Below are 18,522 nucleotides of genomic sequence, written 5' to 3' on the forward strand. Positions count from 1 at the left end.
TATGTTCCAGGCACTTAATAATCTCCTTTAATTTCCCCAACAATTTGGAGGGAGGTGTGGCCTTACTCCTTCTGTTCTACAGCTAAGAAGCTGAGGCGCAAAGAAGTTAACTAATTTGTCTGAGGTCACATGGCTAATAAGCAAATAAACCAAGATTCCAACTCAGACCTGTCTGACTTCAAAGCCCCTCCTTTTTTTTTTTTTGGTCTATACTATACAGCATGTGGGATCTTAGTCTCCCAACCAGGGATGGCATTCTCGCCCCCTGCATCGGAAGCATGGGGTCAACCACTGGACCGCCAGGGAAGTCCCTCAAAACCCATACTTTTAACCACTACATAATACCATCGCCAGAATCAAGTAAATCAATTGGAGAAATGTTTATTTAAAAGGGTAAGAAGTGAGGAGAAGGAGAATATCCATGGAGTATTTGAATATAACTTTCACATTTGTTTGCTGTGTGAGAAATATTTATTTTAAAGGGTAGCAGTGAGAAGAAGAATATCTAAGGAATATTGGAATATAATTTTCACATTTGTTTGCTGTGTGACCTCAGGCAAATCCTGTGACTTCTCTTCTCCCTCATATATAATGTAGATAACACTAGATAACACTACCTATGTTGTTTAGATCACAGACTTGAAGAGCAGATAATATGGGGAAGCCTCAAAATAAATGAATTGTCTTTATTCTTCTTTTCCAGTATTTTCATCACTGTTGTTCAACAGCAAAAATTCAGCCAAGTAAATTTTCAAAATTTAATTGACTTTATCGAAGGGCTCATGATGAGGTAGCATCTTATCTAGCGAGTAGAAAGGAGCTCTGAGAAGCTGTACAAAATGGAAGGTTTTCATAGGCAGAAGAGGGAGGGGTCAGAGAAGAGCAGATGACCTCATTTTCCTCTGGGCAATGGAAAAGGTCTATGTGATAGACTACCTCACTGGTGCTGACCAGATAATTCCAAACTGACCATATAAGACTATGCTCCTGGGGAAGGTTGAAACTCCAGTTAGGCTAGGTATCAAGCCATGGTTTGATGATGTGAGCTCAGCACAAGCAACACCATTCAAGGCCTGTTATTTCTTTTTTACTCGATAACCCACTAGACCTGGTTTTATCCTGTCCACTGCTTTCTTCTATACTATTCCAGGCCTGCATCTGTCTTGAGGGTGTCCTGTTTCTGTAAAGTATCATGTTTAGAGAGATAGGTGAGGTACATTGAAAAGCACATTGGATTCAGGTCCTGTTGCTACTATTCATTTATGTATCCATTCATTTGTTAAAGAGATATTTTATTGAACACCTATGTGTACCAGCCATAATGGTAGAGTCAGATGGCAAAGTAAAAATAAGAAATTTGGTCCCTGCCTTCTTGAGTAAGATACCAAAGTTTTAGGTCCCTGGTTGGCTCATTTATAAAACAAGAACAAATAATTTTCCAGAATACTGTCAGGATTGAAAAAACAAATGAAGCACTTTTACAACTCTGAGATATCCTATAGACATAAGACATCTAGAAACATAAAAAATTCCAAAGGAGGGGGTGTAAAGTGTCTTTCACTCCCTTTTCCCCCAAGTTTTCATATCCTTCATGTTTGGTTATTTCTTCCTCTGATGATGGTAGTCATAGTAGTCAGCTTTGACCAATGCTTATTATACACCCGACACTTAGCTGAGTATTTTACATCTATTTTTAAATTTTTACAGTAATGCCATGAGGTTTAAGAGCTTCCTTGGTGGCTCAGAGGTTAAAGCGTCTGCCTGCAATGCGGGAGACCTGGGTTCAGTCCCTGGGACGGGAAGATCCCCTGGAGAAGGAAATGGCAACCCACTCCAGTATTCTTGCCTGGAGAATCCCATGAACGGAGGAGGTTGGTGGGCTACAGTCCACGGGGTTGCAAAGAAACGGATGTGACTGAGCGACTTCACTTTCATGAGGTTTAAGTTCTATTATTATTTTCATTTAATAAGAAAATGGAGGGACTTCCATGGCAGTCCAGTGGTTATAACTCCGTGCTTGTATTGCAGGGGATATGGGATTGTTCATTGGTCAGGGAACTAAGATCCTGCATGCCATGTGGCACAGTCAAAAATTTTTTTTCAAATAAATAAAATGAAAATGGAAGCCTCATGAAGTAGAAAACTTGCTAATGATCATAGAGCTAGTCTGATACTATCAATCTAAATCTAGAGCCTGGCTAGAAACGCTACACCAAATAACCTAACCAAGATATATATTTTTTCTTCTTGAATATTAGTAGGATTGGATAAATATTGTTCTTCTCTATTTCTCAAACTTCCAGAAACTTAAAGGCACTATGACAATTGAAAAGATTTTTATAAAAAATTTTTTTCTGATTACAAAAGTAATACATATTCATTGTAGAACATTTGGAATATACCAAAGAGCAGAAAGTAAGAAACAACCATAAATATAAGCACCCAGAGATGATAGGAACATTTCGGTGTATTTCCACATAATCCATTTTAAATTCTTATATGCATAGTTTTTATCCCAAAACATATTGGCTTTTTATTATCTTAATAAAGAGGAAAAATTTCCATGCTATTAGGTGTTCTTCCAACATCTTTCTTAAATTGATGTATGATATTCCATTGATTGGAGATGCCATTTATTTAGTTAGTTCCCAATGTTGGACATTTAGGATATTTCCTATTTTTTGAAATTATAAATAATGCTGTAATAAATATCCACATATGCACCTGTTTGATTATAGGTTGGAACTGCTACATCAGTGGTTACCTACATTTATGTTTAAGGCCTCTCACACTTATTGCCAAGTGCATTCTAGAAAAATTGCACCAATTTTTATTCTTACTACCAATATAGGAGAGTACTCATTTGGTTTCCTTAATTCTGAGCTAAAAATAAAATCCTATCACCCACGAGTCTAACTGAATATTCCATCTGGGTTCACGTCCAGGCATTGTGCAACATCCAACTTGGGAACAGGCTCTGCTCACTAAATCTGAGTCACCCAAGTGCATCTTATTTTAGCATTATTATTTTATCAGTTTAAGTAGAAGTAAGTAGGAAGAGAATAGTGACCAGGGGCAAGGACTTAGAGGCTAGGATTAGGCTATGCTTATGCAATGGTAAGAGAAAGGAAGAGCTGAAGTGGCAGAAGGGGAAGTAGACAGACCCAGAAATAGTTTCAAAGCTTTTTTTTCTGAACCACCTGTAGAGTTTGGATGGAGACTAATTGCTCTCAACTCAGTAAGCTGCATTAAAACCAAAAATCAAACCAAAACACGAACCTCTGTCCGATATGTGTGGAAAAATCCCAAGTTTTCTACAGTGGTAAAATGAACATGATCTACAAGTCCTCTTCCCCCTTTCTTTTTAATTAGCTAAAGAAGGAAACTTCCTTGGGGAGACAGAAGTCAGACAAATAGAGCTGGCTCTGGTGAGAGCTGGAAAGGTACTAGGAAGAAAAAGCAACCGGAGTAAGCCACGAAGTATTCAGCCTATTTCCTCAGACAAGTGTTGTTCTCTGGCCATCACGCAGCTGACAATCACGCAGACATGCTGGCTCCATCAGGGACCCTAGGGGCTCAGAAATAAGTATAAGAGAGCTGTCCTGCAGGGAAGGCAGTATAGCTGAGTCACTCCCCAAATTCAGAGCTTCCTGGGCTGTGGACTTCAAAGGTTAAACGTCTCTCTCTCTCTGTTAATTAGAAACAAGGACGAAGAAGCAGGGATGGAGGTCACCTGTCAGGAAAGGGCTTTGTGGAGTCTTAATTAGTCAGCCCTGGTTGTGGCAGCTTCTGTGACTCCCAGGATAAGAATCCTGGGTTGACAGAGACCCTGAAAAAAAGAAGCGAAAGGAAAAGCAAGAGGGTCTCTGAGTCCAGGAATGTCCCCTTCTTTGGCAGGATTCCCTTGCCCTCTGCTGGGGTTTGCCTGTTAGACAATCCCAGAATAGCCCTCAACCCAACTACATCCCCGGCATGTAGCGCCTGCTTGCCTGGGGCTATATTTTGGGTTTGGTTGTGTCAGTTGTACCACTCCACCTTCCAGAACCATCCCCTTGGGAGAAGTGTGGTACCCTTGAGAAATGCTTTGGGGCTGGCTCAGGGTGAATCTTTGTTAGAGGGAGGTGAGGCAAAGTCATCCCACCAGAATGCTAAGGAGAGCACAGGGCAAAGGATGTAGGAGGGAAGACAGAGGCCAGGTTCTTACACATGGGCGATCTGTTTTTCCTTTCACAGGGGCTGTACATCAACTTTACAGAAGAAGAAGAAAATAGGTAATGGGAGTTGGGGGTGGGGAGTGCGGAGGGGAGTGCATATGAGAGAATAGAGGATAATAGAACCAGTGTCTTAAGAAAGAGTGTAAGGTGGAGCAAGACTAAAGGGAGATAGTCCACCAAAGAGATCCTTAGGTTACTGTGTTCCAGACCACCTCTGAAACTCTGAACCTCATCCTTCCCATTATCACAGAGTAGCGAGGTTGGTTGTTCGTTCTTTCATTCATCCAGCAAAAATTTACAGAACACTTATAGTGTATGTGAAGCACTCTGCAGGATCTGGAGGAGGCAGAGAGGCATGAGGGGAAGGGTACACTGAGGTCTGGCCCTAGAAGAGCTGAAAATCAAGTTTGAGAGAGAGATACACATAAACAAAGAATCGTAATGCCATGCACCAGTGCTCTCAACAGCACCACACTCAGGCTGTTACAGAACGGGGAAAGCACCCATGTTGAAGGAATAATAGCAAGTTTATAAGGTGGAAGAGAAGCAGGGAGCATGCAGAAATAAGAAGAGAGAGAAGAAAGTGACTTTATGAAAAGTGATCAAATGTTTGCTGTAGCTGAGCTCTTACCACATTGCACTGTAATAGTCTGTATACTTTTGTCTCTCCTGGTAGACTGCAAGTTCCCTGCAGTGGAGAAAACAGCCAACTCATCCTTCTATCCCCAGAATGCGGACACAGAGCCTGGTATACCATGGGCTCTCAATATATAATTGTTTTGGGGTTTTTTATTTTTACTTTATTTTATTTTGGCTGTGCTGGGTCTTTGTTGCAGTGCGAGGACTCTGTTATGGCACACGGGTTTAGCTGCTCCTCTGGCATGTGGGGATCTTAGTTCCCTGACTAGAGATTGAACGTGTATTCCCTGCATAGGAAGGTGGATTCTTAACCACTGGAGCATCAAGGAAGTCCCAACGTGAAATTGTAAATTATGTTAGGGGCCGCTGAAACATTAGGATGCAAGGTATTATTGGCAGATTGTAAAAGAGCCAGGTTGTATACTCTGCTAAGGAGTTTGGATGTGGGAATGGTGGAAGTGAGAGATGAGAGGAGAGGCAGGGAGATTAGTCAGAAGCCCACCGTGATAATTTAACAGAGATTTGAAGAGGGTAGTTTCAATAGAGACAGAAGAGAAAGCGGATTAAAGTCGGATTTCTTCCTCTCAGGGAGCCAAGCAAGACGAACACTGAGGCAGCAGCAGCCTCAGCATGAGCGGTGGCGGCAACTGAATGACACGAAGGTAATGACAAGCCTCGGTCCCTCCTAGGAGGCCGTTCAGACCTGGCACCCCAGGACTCAGCTTGTCCAGCCTGAGACAGAGGGGGAAAGGGAGCAACCAAGCCAAGAATCTCCCTTAATGCTGTTTGTTCCTCTCAGGACCACGACACAATGGGACACACGTATGAGCAGGTGTTAAGGCAGCTTGCGTCTCAGGAGAGGAGTCGTCAAAGCCTCAGGTCGGAGGACAGCAGCTTGTATTATGCAGACATTCAACTGTACAGACTTCCCCAGCCACGCTCTGTCCAGGAGGTGAAGCACCTGCAGTTAAAAAATGCCACAGAGTATGCGACCCTTCGCTTCCCCCAGGTCACACCTCGCTATGACAGCAAGAATGGGACCCTTGTGTGAGCCCTGATGGGGGAGGTATCTGTTGGCATCATTTCATCACTATGGCTTTGGGGGACTGGCTGGCAGCCTAGGAACAGTGGACACGTTTTAGGCTTAAAGAACTCCAGAGCCCCCGGAATTGCAAACTCCCAGTCCTGTGCTCTGCCTCGGCCTATCTCTTATTTGCCACCATTAGCTTGGAGTCGTATTTGAGTTACCTGGGGGTGGATGGAGTTGTACAGAATGAGGGCGCTAGGTTGAGTGTGCAAGAAGGTGGGGTTTTGACCCCTATCTTTGCTCCTGCCTTCTGGGAAAGTGCAGAAAGAACAGGTTACCCTTGAAGCACTTGCAACTGAGCTGACTTTGTTGGAGTTCATTTGATGGTATCCCTTCTACACACCTTCAGCTCCAAAGCTGAAGAAGAGGTGCTCTGGGAAGCATTCAGAGCTCTTGTACACAGCTCCTAGATCTGGGTTGGGCAAATTCCTCAGAGGCTGGGTCAAAAGGATCCAGACGCTGCACAAACAAGTGAGGGCAGGGACTTAAGCAAGCGTTTTCGGACCATCGATTGCAAGGACGTCAAGTCACTGATGTCGACAGCACTTCGAGGCCCAGAAACTTCCCCTTAAGCTGGACTGTTTTCTCTCAGGGGTGCGGAGCCGTTAGGATCAATAAATTGCATAAGGAAACTGGTTGGTGCTTTTTCTTGGGTGAAGGTCTGCGAGCTCTCATTCAGCCTCAGGGCGGTAAGGAAGACCAACCACTTTCCGACGCCGTACCGGCTGCTGCGGAAGCAGAGCCCCCCGGGTGCGGTTGGCACACACTGAAGGGTGCTTCCCAGCTGCGAAAGGCGGAGCTCCGGGGCGGGGTCTGGGCCGGTAAGAGGTGGGTCTAGTAGGCAGGGGGCAGGGTTCTGGGAATCAGGAGGCAGGGTCCGAGCCAGCAAGAGGTAGGTCTAGACGGGCAAGGGGCGGAGTTCTGGCCCTCAGGAGGCGGGGCATGGCCGGCAGGAGGAGTGGTGAAGCCTGGCAGGCAATGCGCTCTGGGCCATTAGGAGGCGGGTCTGGACAGGCAGGGGGCGGGGTCAGAGTCGTAGGGGGCGGAGCCCGGGAGGATGAAGGCAGGCTCCCGCCCTCTGGAGGCGGATCGGTCCAGGCCGGGCTCTGCCGTCACCATGGCAACGGGCACGCAGAGGCGACACTACAGCAGGAGAAGGCGGTTCTCAGAAAGGCTGGGGACGAAGATGAGGAACCAGACACATCGACGCTTTAAAAGGTAGGTACTGAAAGGTGGTGTGTACCTGGAAAGTATTATCATCACCGGTTAAACTTCCCAGAACAGAACTGGGGGCAAACGGAGGGGTGAGGGTGTGGTGGGAAGGAGGTGGAAGTTTCAGGTTTAAACCCTCTCAGAGCTTTTGCAGGTTCTTAAGAGTGCTGTCCTTGAGTCATACTTTCAGAGCTTGAAGACTTCCCTTTCTCAAGCTGTACACCATTCTCCCCAAATACCGCGGCCCCTGGCTTTGTTCCTGGGAGGAAAGATTCCTTAAAATGGATAGAGTATTGAAAAATGGAATGGCAGCGAAAAAAAAAAAAAAAAGTCAGATACAATAGGATCAATTTCTTAGAGTGTTTGTGGGAATTTAAAGCACTTGGAAGAGTTTATAGTATGTGAACAAACGTTGGCTGCTGCTATCATCATTGTCACCACTATTATCTTCTGTGTCCTCTGGCACAGAATTAGTGCCTGTGGATTCAGACGTGGCTAGAACCCCGCCTGCGCTACTGATCGGGATAACAACCCACTCACCTGATTAGTTGTGGATAATAAAATGAACTCTATTTCCAAGGGTTATTTCAAATAAAGTTGATATAGGTAATAGCCCTTTCTAAACTTCAAGTGCTTTATAAAAATTTCTGCCTTGAAATATAAGTGCTCCCATTCTGGTTAAAACTGAATTCTTGAGGATGCAGGGAAAAGTGAGTCAGAAGCAGAGCTCCTGGTTATTTCTCCTCATTGTCTTCAGAATCCTTTCTATGGTTTTTGACTTAATGGAGGAAATTTTCACATATTGAGGTTTGAGGAAGTCATTCCAACTTATAGATGATTTAACTTGAATTTTGTGCTAACTAAAACAACCTGCTTGTGCCTTATCAAACATATATTTTACATCTGCTTTAATCATTATAGAAAAGGGTGCGCTGACTAGAAATACAGAACATGCATGTTAAAAATAAAGGTTAAATGCCTCTCTTCCTGGGACACCAGTGCTGTTACTCCTTCGATGATGATTCCCTTCCCAAGCGCCAAGGCCAAACCGACTTCCTGTGTACATGCTGATCTGTTTTTTTGAAAACTTGAAGGAATGAACCTCTGACTTCTTTGATGTTCTTTGTTCTGACAAGATTTAAAACTGTGCTGATAATTATGCTTCTCCAGAGCAGTTGCTTAGATTTATTTGAGAGGCTATCTCTGGGTTATAGTCCTCAGGTTGGCTCAAATAAAATTCCTTTCTACTCCTATTATAGATTGTTTATTGATTATTTCTGTCAACAGAATGATACATTTAGGGTAGAGGGGAAATGCATTCTTCCTTGACTGATGATAGGGAAGCATTTGTTTTTGCTTTTTCAGTATTAAAACCTAAATGATTAGTATTTAAAACGCCATTGGGATAGCTCTGTTGTAATTATAGTATCTTGGGCTGGATTTCCTGCTAACTGGGGTCCTATTTTTTTATACTTCCAGATGACTTAAATGGGTTAGCCTGGAGTAGGAACCTGACCCCTCTAAATAGGTTTAACTTTTGGAATTTTTTTCCTGACCTGTATTTTTGCCTGTATCTTTCCCCTCCTATTTTAAGGTGGCCCTGATCTGGTTCTTCTGGGGATTCTGAAGATGGGTACCCAAGTGGTTATGAGACTCTGTAACTCCCTGCTGCCAGCAGAGCCCTCTGTAAGTTTCTGGCATTCTATTGAGAGAAGTGTGATGACGTTAATGGAATTTCAGTATAACTCAACAACTGGGGGATTTCTCCATCAGGATTCAGATCCTGGAACAAAACTGTAATATGTTTGCTTTCTTTTCTAGCTTCCCCTTCTTGTGGAAAGACTGGCTCACTTGATTATTATCTTTTTTTGGAATTAATAAAATCAGGCAGAGGTTGAAAATTTCAAGCAATTAATCAAAAAATCCCGTGGACAGAGGAGCCTGGCAGGCTACAGTCCATGGTCACATAAGCGTTGGACACAACTTAGTGACTAACAGCCGCAGCAGTCAGAATATATGGGTTGTTTAAAAGATTTCAATAATATTTATTATATAAACAGTGTACATGAATCATAGAGAATTTGGGAAATAGTGCATTTCTTTAAAAAACGTAATCCTTCCATATAGAAGCAATCCTGTTAATATTTTAGAATATTTTCCTCTGGTCTTTTTTTCTATATATATTATTTACATATTTGAGATCATATGCACACAGTTTTTACCTTTTGCTTTTTTACCTTCATGTTTATTAATATGAAATTGCTAAAATGTTTGTTTGAATATGAATACAAATGTCTGGTATTCATCATAACAGCTGTAATTTCCTTGACCTTCTCTTTGTTGCTGGATTTGTCGGTTCCTGTCCCTGCGTTATAAATGTGTCAGTGCTTAGTTGCTCGGTCGTGTCTGACTCGGCAACCTCGTGGACTGTAGCCCGCCTGGCTTCTCTGTCCATGGGATTCTCCAGGCAAGAATACTGGAGTGGGTTGCCATTCCCTTCTCCAGGGGATCTTCCCAACCTAGGGATCGAACCCAGGTCTCCTGCATTGGAGGTGGATTCCTTACAAACTGAACCAAACTGAGCCACCAGGGAAGCCCCACATTGTAAATAACTAACTGATCTTCTCATTTAAGACTTTTTTCCCTTAGGATAGAGTTCCGGAAGTAGAATGCTAGGTCAAAAGATGTGGACATTTTAAATAATAACTTACTTTTTAAAAGAAGAATTGCAGTGTTTGATTTTGTATACATTCTTCAGAAGCAGAGGGACATCAGTTGGGAGATAGGAACGTCTATGTTAGAACTGTGGCGACTTCTTACAGCGAAACCCGGGTCCTGGAGAAAGATTCTTTCTTTCTTTCTTTCTTTTTTTTGAGAAAGATTATTTCATGAGTGGAATTAGTCATGTGCAACCCTAATGCATTGTGAGTGGCAGACCAGAGATACGTGGGCATTTACAAGTGTTTTGTGTAATCAGAGAAAAACTTAGGGTCACTTCCAAAATCTCCACTAGATGGCGCTAGTCTTAATCTAATTTTTTCCCATAGGATAGCTGGCAGATAACTTTTAAAATGTGAATTTTTAAATGCATGTAGGATATATTTGCATATCTTCTTTGGTACAGTTTATATTAAGCACTAGCATCTGGTGATTACTTTGGCAACATCCTACTCTAGTCTCACACCATTCTGTCTCTTTTTCCTTTTTTCTCCCCACTCAGTCTGTCACAATCACTCTGTACACTCTGTCCCCATATATTAATATTGGACTCTCTGTTTTACTAGTCCTCCTTTCACTATTCTTCCTTTCAGTCTTGTTTCTTGCCTCTATGTGTGTGTTTATGTGTAACTGTAACTTCTTGAAGTTTTTGCCAAAGAATAGGACCTGGTACTCCATATACATTTAATGAATGTTTAATGAAAGACTGCATTAGTGAAGGAGAGGAAATATAGGAGGATACTAGAAATTATTTATATATATCTTCAAAACATAGTGAAAGAGACAAAAAATTCACATTCCTAAGTGAACTATAAAATACTGATAAAGTATAAGAGCATGCTGTCACTTTGGATTTTAAAGAGAAGAAGCCAGTATTTACTGAGCATATACTATACGCCATGAAATATTCTTGGTTCTAGACATAAATCAGTAGCGAAACATACAAAACTCCCTGCCCCCATGGAGCTTACATTCTGGGCAGAAGGGAGGCTGACAATAAACCAGTAACTATAGAGTATCAGTGGCACCCCACTCCAGTACTCTTGCCTGGAAAATCCCATGGAAGGAGGAGCCTGGTAGGCTGCAGTCCATGGGGTCGCTAAGAGTCGGACGCGACTGAGCGACTTTACTTTCACTTTTCACTTTCATGCACTGGAGAAGGAAATGGCAACCCCACGCCAGTGTTCTTGCCTGGAGAATCCCAGGGACGGGGGAGCCTGGTGGGCTGCCGTCTATGGGGTCGCACAGAGTCGGACATGACTGAAGCGACTTAGCAGCAGCAGCAGCATAGAGTATCAAAGCTGGTGATGGATGTTAGGAAAACAAAACAGGCAAAGAGGTCTGGGAATGCTGACATGAGGAGGTGGTATCATTTTGTGTAGAGTGGTCAGAAAAGGCCAAAAGGATCAGCTCGTTTAGACAGAGACCTGAAACAAGAGGAGGGAGGCACCATGCGTTATCTGGGAGGTGAGTGTTCCAGGCAGATGACGATCAGCTCTGTCTTGATTTGAACAAAATCAAGAGCGGTCAGAGGAGTTCCAGGAAGAAGTGGAACTTGAACTACGCACTGTAAAGATTTGAGTAGCAGAAGTGTGGAACCTTCTGTGCAAAGTGATAGTCATGAAGGTATAGAGGTGAAAATGAGCCTTGTGAATCTATGCGACTGTGAGGAGCCGACAAACCGAGCATAGGCAGCGAGCAGGGGGAGCCCTTAAGCTGGGCGTGAGGAATTTATATCTGACAAGCTAGCAGAAGTCAGTGTTTGAAGATGTTAAAGCAGTTGAACAGCAAGATGAATGCGTTGTCTAAGGAAGATTAAGGGATGCAGACTGGCAGAAAAGCCTGGGGACAAAGAGATGCAGTTTAGGAGCCAGGACACGTTTGGGACTTTGCTGGTAGACGTGAGCCCTTTTGTGTATATGTATTTATGGTGATGTCTCTGAAGATAAATGCAGTGGAAATGGTAAACATATGTTACTGCCAAGGAACTTGCTAATGTGAGAAAACAGAAAAAGATTAAGAAATTATTTCAGAGTCATTTTGAATATTTCCACTGACAATTTTAATTGTTTGTTTATTCAGACTTATCTTTTTGCTTCTTTATAGTCATTAATGATTGCCCATAATAGATGTGTTAAATTTTACATAGGTGTGAATTTCACACTTCTTAGTTCTCTGCAGGGAGAAGTCACAGTCAATATTTTTACCAAATGACAGTTTTGTTTAAGGTTCAAAGCTTATTTAGGCTAACATGTTATTGTTTGTATTAATAGAAGTCATGAATGAGTTTGCCAGGGTTTCCTCCACTGGCTCATTCTTTTATACAACTAAAAACATATAGTGAGTTCCTTCTATGCTGTAACATCATATAAAAGTTTTGCATAATGATTAAGAATCTGGACTTTGGCTTCACTGCTTCGTAGTTGGATTGGGGCAAATTATCCTTCAGATCTCTCTTTTTGTATGTGTAAAGTGGGGACAATAAAAATAACTTACTAATCGTGGTAACTGTGACCATCAGCTGAACTAATGTATATAAGTGTTTTAGTACAGGGCTTAGGACATAGTAAAAGCTCAATTTTGCTATTATTAATACTGTTGTAGGTAGATATTCAGGTAAGTTTTCATTAGTGAGTAAAGTATCTGCCTTTATTGGTTTTTGAAAAGTTTTATTTAATTCAAGTATTATTGATTTATAATGTGCTAATTTCTACTGTACAGCAAGTGATTCAGTTATACATATATCTACATTCTTTTTCATATTCTTTTCCATTATGGTTCATCAGAGGCTACTGATTATAGTTCCCTGTACTGTACAGTGGGAGCTTGTTGTTTATCCATTGCCTTCAATGTTAAAGTAAGGCAGGACTGAGGAAGCTTGGTATAATTTCAAAAACGAGGCAGCACGGCAGAGCTATGCCGAAAGCAGCTTGCTTGGACTCTTCGCCTCTCCTCCAGGCAGAGTGAATAACAGGCCTGCAGAGGTGGGAATGGTTCCAGCTACCTGGACTGGCTTGCAGTTTTCCGTTGTTCGGACATCACAGGATGTAGATCATTGTCCTAGTTATTCTGAGGTCGTTGAATTAGCCCATCTATCCTCCTAGCTCTTGTGTTGATATCACAAGGGGGTGAGATGGAGAGGACAGAGGGAAGAGGAAATGTTAGTGCTGCTTAGAGCTAAAGCTTGACTCTTTGCCTGGGTCACTTTCTAAGTCAGACCATGATAACAAGTAGGATGAACATATCTCTTGAGTGAAAAAAAAAAAAAATTGAGATATTATCTGGTGCAACAAGAATTTTGTGCTTTTTCCAAGTCTGAGAGACAGACTATATGTGAACATATTATAATTTGGGGAACAGTCTAATAGTTGTGTGGAGACAGTAGAACAGACTGTTTTGAAATTGTACTGCCTAAATAGAAATGAATTAATATTAAATGCCGTTTAAATTTTGGTTCCACCCTTACCTTTGCCACATTTTCAAGTTCTCATTAGCCACACGTGGTTAGCGGCCACTGGATTGGACAGCACAGACATGGAATATTGCCACCATCACAGAAAGATCTGTTGGACACTATTGCTGTGGGATATGTGGTGGGTGTTATTACAGGCTTCCAAGGAATAGTGCAGTCTTGGACCACATGCGCTATAATAGATTGTGTGTCTGTTTACCACAGTTCTCTCTAATTCCTCCAGCAGTCAGTGAATCACACAGGACTGGGCCTCAGAGGACTTTGGTTCAGATTTTAGCTCCTGTATTGACTTGCTACCCGATGGCTCAGCAGGTAAAGAACCCACCTGCAATGCAGGAGATGTGGTTTTGATCCTTGAGTCAGGAAGATTCCCTGGAGGAGGGTATGGCAACCCACTCCAGTATTCTCGTCAGGAAAATCCCATGGACAGAGGAACCTGGCAGGCTAAATAAGTCCATGGGGTCCCAAAGAGTTGGAAGCCAGTGAGCACACATTGACTTGCTAGGTGACTGTGAGCACCTCTGCTAGCCCTGGTTCCTTTATCTGTGAGATGAGAGAGTTGGGCCAGATGAGATCTTTTTTTGGAGCTTTAAAATTCAGTGATTTAGGAAGTCTTTTCCCCAGGAACACTGAGCTCACAGGTCCCACTTTGATAAATAGCTTGTCCTCTGAGGAACAGTGACCTCTTGGCATAGATGCCTGTCACAGGACCTGCCTCTGGTGTCTCAGTAATTTTTGCTGTGTCCAGAGCACGATGGGCTGTCAGCCAATCAGTATCCTCCAGCCAGGGATCCACCCGCTGGGTGTTCTGGTTGCACATCACTATGTATGTAGATGTGCTGCATACGATTTTATGCTCTTGGAAATTTCACACTTCTCTTTAAAAAGGGGGCTTGTTGCATTAATTTGCATTAGTGACTTAACTGAAGGGTGTTGCACCATAAACTGTGGAGGTGGCAAGGGGAGTTCTTGGCAACCAAATTCGCCAGCTCGAAGGATGGGTCTGCTGACTTGTGGGCTGCTCAGGTTCAGTTTGATGTGGTGTCATGGCTTTTCCCCCAGCCTTAGCCAGAATTGAACCCACTGCATTCACCAGCAGCAGTCACTGAACACCTCGGGTTGACTTCTACTCCCTGTTTCCTGTGGTCAGAAGGAGGTGTGTCTTTTCTCAGAAGCATCTTTGTGTTTAGCAGCTTTAGACTTTCAGGCAAGATAAGGCTAGTTCGGCTCCGAAAAGGATTTTCTTCTCTAGTGACCTGAGGAGGAGGCCATTAGGTTCAATAAGAACCATTACTGACTTTTCTTGCTAAGGTACTAATGAGGGTTTGGGGAGGGAATCTGGCCTTTTGCAAAATCACCAGGATAGACTTCTAGCTCCTCACACAGCCTCTGTCACTGCCCCGCTGTGTCCCTGGGGGCAAGGTCTGACCTTCTGTGAGCCCTAACACTCTGGAAACCCTTCCCCTCATCTGGGATCACGAGGTGTAACATAATATGGGTGTTCTTTCAAGCTTCCAATTTTCCTATAGAGACAAGAGCAGTGCACTGAGAGTACAGATGACTAGTATTTTTAAAAATAAATAAGACCGTTGACTGGAGTAATGAGAAACAGAGGGGAAGAGTTCTGTTTCACTTGAGGAAGCTTTTATCTAACTCTTTCCAAAGCACCAGGAGATTTTGCAGTGATTTTCCTTAAAACCCCATTTAATTAATTTCAAACCCATTTAAAATATAGGTTTTACATTTTATCAGTTCCTTTAGAAAGAAAGGAAGGAAGAAAGAAAGTTTTATTGGTAAAGCTTTGTTCATCCTTGGCTTACCCTTGATGCATCTGTTGTTATCCTGTGATTGATTTACCATTATTTTATTAAATGTATCCTAATACCATCAGTAACTAAAGTCTCTCTATCTTCTTTTTGTCTCTTGCTTCTGTTTCCCCTTCTTTAGGTCCCCTTCTGACCTCACTGTTCAGGCCCCAAGTGGAAAAAGGTTGCAGTTTTCGGCTAGTCTGCGGTGGGTGGAGGGGGAATCTTATAATTCACTCGCCTTCCTACCCACCTTGTGGTGGGGCATTTGAGGCCTCAAGTTAAGGCTGTGTATGTGTGTGTAGCACATTCACACGGTGGCGTGTGTGTGTGTGTGTGTGTGTGTGTGTGTGTGTAGCGCATGCACATGCCGGCATGCCCGCTTGTGTGTCAGTGCGGCTGTGTGCGCGCGCACGCGCGTGTATACTTGGGGCGCGCACAGATTCCAGGACTCCCCGCTGCAGACCTGCCGCGTGCGTCTGTGTGACCACTAGCGAGCGCATGCACACGCCTCCATGCCCGCCGGTGTGTCAGTGCGTATTTATGTTTGTGTGCGCTCGTGCCTGTGTAGTCTCGGGGCGCGCACACACACACCGGCACGCCCGGCTGCAGGCCTGCTCTGTGTGTGTGTCTGCGGCGTATGCACACACTCCCGGCCCGGTGTGTGAGCGTGCATGTGTGCGCGCCGCGGGGCTCTCCCTAGCGCACACCAGGCTTGCCCCCCAACCCCCACCCGCCAGCGTCTCTCCGCCGGGTGCGCGCCCAACAGTTTCTATAGGAACCGCGGCAGCGCCCGGGCCCCTCCTGCCGAGCCCCGCGCGAGCATGCCCAGTGGAGGCCGCTAGTTTGGCCCAGGTCTAGGTTTCCAGTAAGTGGCATGCGGGACTCCGCAGACATCCCAGTGAGCTGAGCCCAGAGGCTTTGTGTGCACCGGGAGGAGGAGGCAGCGGCCGCCGGCCGGAGACCCTGCCCAGGGGGCCGGCTGGAACAATGCTAGCCTGCCTGACCCGGGGGAGCTTACTGGACGTCCTGCAGGAGGGCTTCAACGAGGTAACCGTCTGCTCCTCCCACTCCCTCGGCCCCCTCGCCGTGGCGCCGCCCGCCTCATCTCCGGGACGGGTCCTCCTGTGCCCCCATCTTCATCGGGACCCCAGGACAATCCCCCCACAGAGCCCTAAGGAGGCCAAGGTGGTGGGTACCGTCCTGTCGAGCCTGGTGAAATCAAAAGGGCCGACCTCTCCTCGCCATGCTGGGCCATGAGCTTCCACGAATGCTTGCTAGAGCCCAGAAGACAGGACCGCAGATTTCAGAGGTCCTCTCCTTCCAGAAGTGGTCTCCGCGCTCCCTGGAGTCCACCTTAAGGAGACCTCCAGGGAGGCCCGTGAATACATGGAAAAGGTGCTCCTTCTGGTTCAGTGGGTGAGCTGAGGGAGGGGCGGGGTGGCAGTTGCCTTGGCGGAAAGTTTGAGAGGGCAGGGCGAGTGGGTGGTCCACTGAAAGTGCCCTCTTCATGTTCACCTCTCTTTCTAAACCTAGGACGGTGCATTTCTCCTCACCCTCGGGCATGACTGGCAGAGAGGGCTGAGAGGAGAGATTTCGTGGGGGGCAGGGGGAGTGGTGTTTGCCCCTTCCTGTGGAGAGTTGGAAACTGGGTCTCAGTCGGACTGGCAGTATGGGCTGGGGCGGGCAGGGGGAGTCTGTCTCTCTTCACTTGGTTTCTCTCAGAATTCTGTTAGGTTTCCTTTTTCTGGTTCAGGACCGTTGCCCCTTGGGATTTGCTGCGAGCCTCTCGCATTGCTTCTGCACCCCACCCTCGGTTGCCTTAGCTCAGCATCCAGGGAGACCTCAAGCAGAGCTGGACCCTTAGTCTGGTCTTTCTTTCTGCCTCCCTCCTTTTCTTTCTGCCTCTCCCTCTCTCCCCTTTATGCCACTCTTTTAAGTTTCAGGTTTTTTTTTTTAACTAGTGTTTTTTGTTAAACAGTTAACGTATGAGTACATTCTCTTCTTAAATATGAACATTACAAGCAAGACTGAATGCCTGGTCCACCGCTGCCTTCCTAGCTTTCCCCAGAGGTAACCATTCTCATGAATTTGTGCGTAGCATTTTCTTTCTGCATCTGCACTACAGGCTCTTGCCTTAATTCCTGTTTTTCATTAAGAAGCTCTGCAGCCTGACCTGTCTGAGAACCTTCCCCTTGTCCTGGCCCCTGTGCCTTGTTCCAGATGCAGAGAGTTTTGAAGACTGCACAGATGCCGTCCCTACCTTACCAACCGAGTCAGAGTTTTCCTTTGGCTGGGGGGGTGTTGCAGCCTTCACGAAAGGGCAGAGCTTGTGTCGCGCCTGCACAGCAGAGGTCCTCATCTTTGCATCAGATGCTCTGAACACACAGAAGGGGTTTATTAACCAAGAGGTACAGTCTGAGCTGAAACACAGACAAGCCAGGAAGCCAGCTCTTTGAATGCTTCCAGGATTCCTGGCTCCTCTTTTTTTCACTCTGCCTCTGAGCCTGCCTTGGTCTTGATCACAGAAGCTCTTTAGGCCCTCTTCTGACCTTCCATTTTTGTAAGTCACCCCTCAGGGATCAGGTTCCACTGTCTTATTGGGGGAGGAAACCAGCACAGAGTGAGTCCTAGTCTTTGCCATCTGCTCATTTCACCTCCAAACCTTTCAGCTGAAGAAGAGCCAGGTACACCAAGAGGCTGGACTGTCTTTTTTTTTTTTTCTTTTTCATGCTTTGGTGTTTCCATAAATGTCCCGTGGCATTCAATTCTTAGAATATATAAGGGCAAAGCGGAGTGGGAGAGTTTTCTTTTTGTGGTGGTAATAGAGTCTTCATGAGAACAACAGACCATTTTATAATTAATTCATCTTGAGAAGAATACAGTGATAACCTCTTTCCCCTCTCTGACACGGATTTTTCTACTCATCTTGTAGTCTTCCCTCCACCCCCGCCACAGGCTAATGTACAGTCCATTCCTTTCTGTTAGTAGATTTGAACTCTGATAGCCAATAGGTACTTTAGTTTTCTCTGAGAAATTAACATCATGTAAATAATACTAACAGTAATACATTTAATCTCATTGATCCCTTATAGTTTAAATAATTCTTTGATATACATAATACATTATATTAAATAATGCTTTTCACATATGGTATCACAGGTAGTACTACTGAATAATGATACAGTTGGTCATTTCAGAGTTGATGGGCCCTGTTTGACCTTTTCCAGCCTCTCAAGTTGCTTAATAGAGCCCATCATGTTCAGTCTCTTCTGTTAGAGTCATATGATAAGGGTGTAAAGAGGGCCTTAAAAGCTGTTGTCAAAATACATTTCAATTTCTCTGAGAAACTCTTCCCCCTGGAGCTAAGAATAC

General features: G+C 44.5%; 2 protein-coding genes across 2 annotated transcripts in view; both read left to right on the top strand.

Annotated features, from left to right (window-relative positions):
- The first annotated feature begins 278 nt into the window (after window positions 1-278).
- Window positions 279-6,501, top strand: C15H11orf52 (chromosome 15 C11orf52 homolog). The gene is made up of 6 exons (XM_052653023.1): window positions 279-360; window positions 3,373-3,443; window positions 3,645-3,670; window positions 4,234-4,271; window positions 5,442-5,515; window positions 5,653-6,501. The coding sequence occupies exons 1-6, from the start codon at window positions 279-281 to the stop codon at window positions 5,902-5,904; spliced, it is 543 nt and encodes a 180-aa protein (XP_052508983.1). The 3' UTR covers window positions 5,905-6,501.
- Window positions 6,502-16,084: 9,583 nt separating this feature from the next.
- DIXDC1 (DIX domain containing 1) overlaps window positions 16,085-18,522 on the top strand; it is a 67,746-nt gene continuing 65,308 nt past the window's right edge. Inside the window, exon 1 of the mRNA XM_052652697.1 lies at window positions 16,085-16,197. Coding sequence (XP_052508657.1) covers window positions 16,138-16,197 — 60 coding nt within the window. The 5' untranslated portion in view covers window positions 16,085-16,137. The remainder of the gene's footprint in view (window positions 16,198-18,522) is intronic.

The sequence above is a fragment of the Budorcas taxicolor genome, chromosome 15 (genome assembly GCF_023091745.1).
Source record: "Budorcas taxicolor isolate Tak-1 chromosome 15, Takin1.1, whole genome shotgun sequence".
NCBI classification, from domain to species: domain Eukaryota; kingdom Metazoa; phylum Chordata; class Mammalia; order Artiodactyla; family Bovidae; genus Budorcas; species Budorcas taxicolor.

Bases quoted from the DNA above. Each gene is read 5' to 3' on its own strand.
- C15H11orf52 (XM_052653023.1), top strand. From the start codon at position 279: ATGGGGTCAACCACTGGACCGCCAGGGAAGTCCCTCAAAACCCATACT. The intron at 3,444-3,644 runs GTACTAGGAAGA...CCCCAAATTCAG, and splicing joins CTCTGGTGAGAGCTGGAAAG to AGCTTCCTGGGCTGTGGACT. The intron at 3,671-4,233 runs GTTAAACGTCTC...TTCCTTTCACAG, and splicing joins CTGGGCTGTGGACTTCAAAG to GGGCTGTACATCAACTTTAC.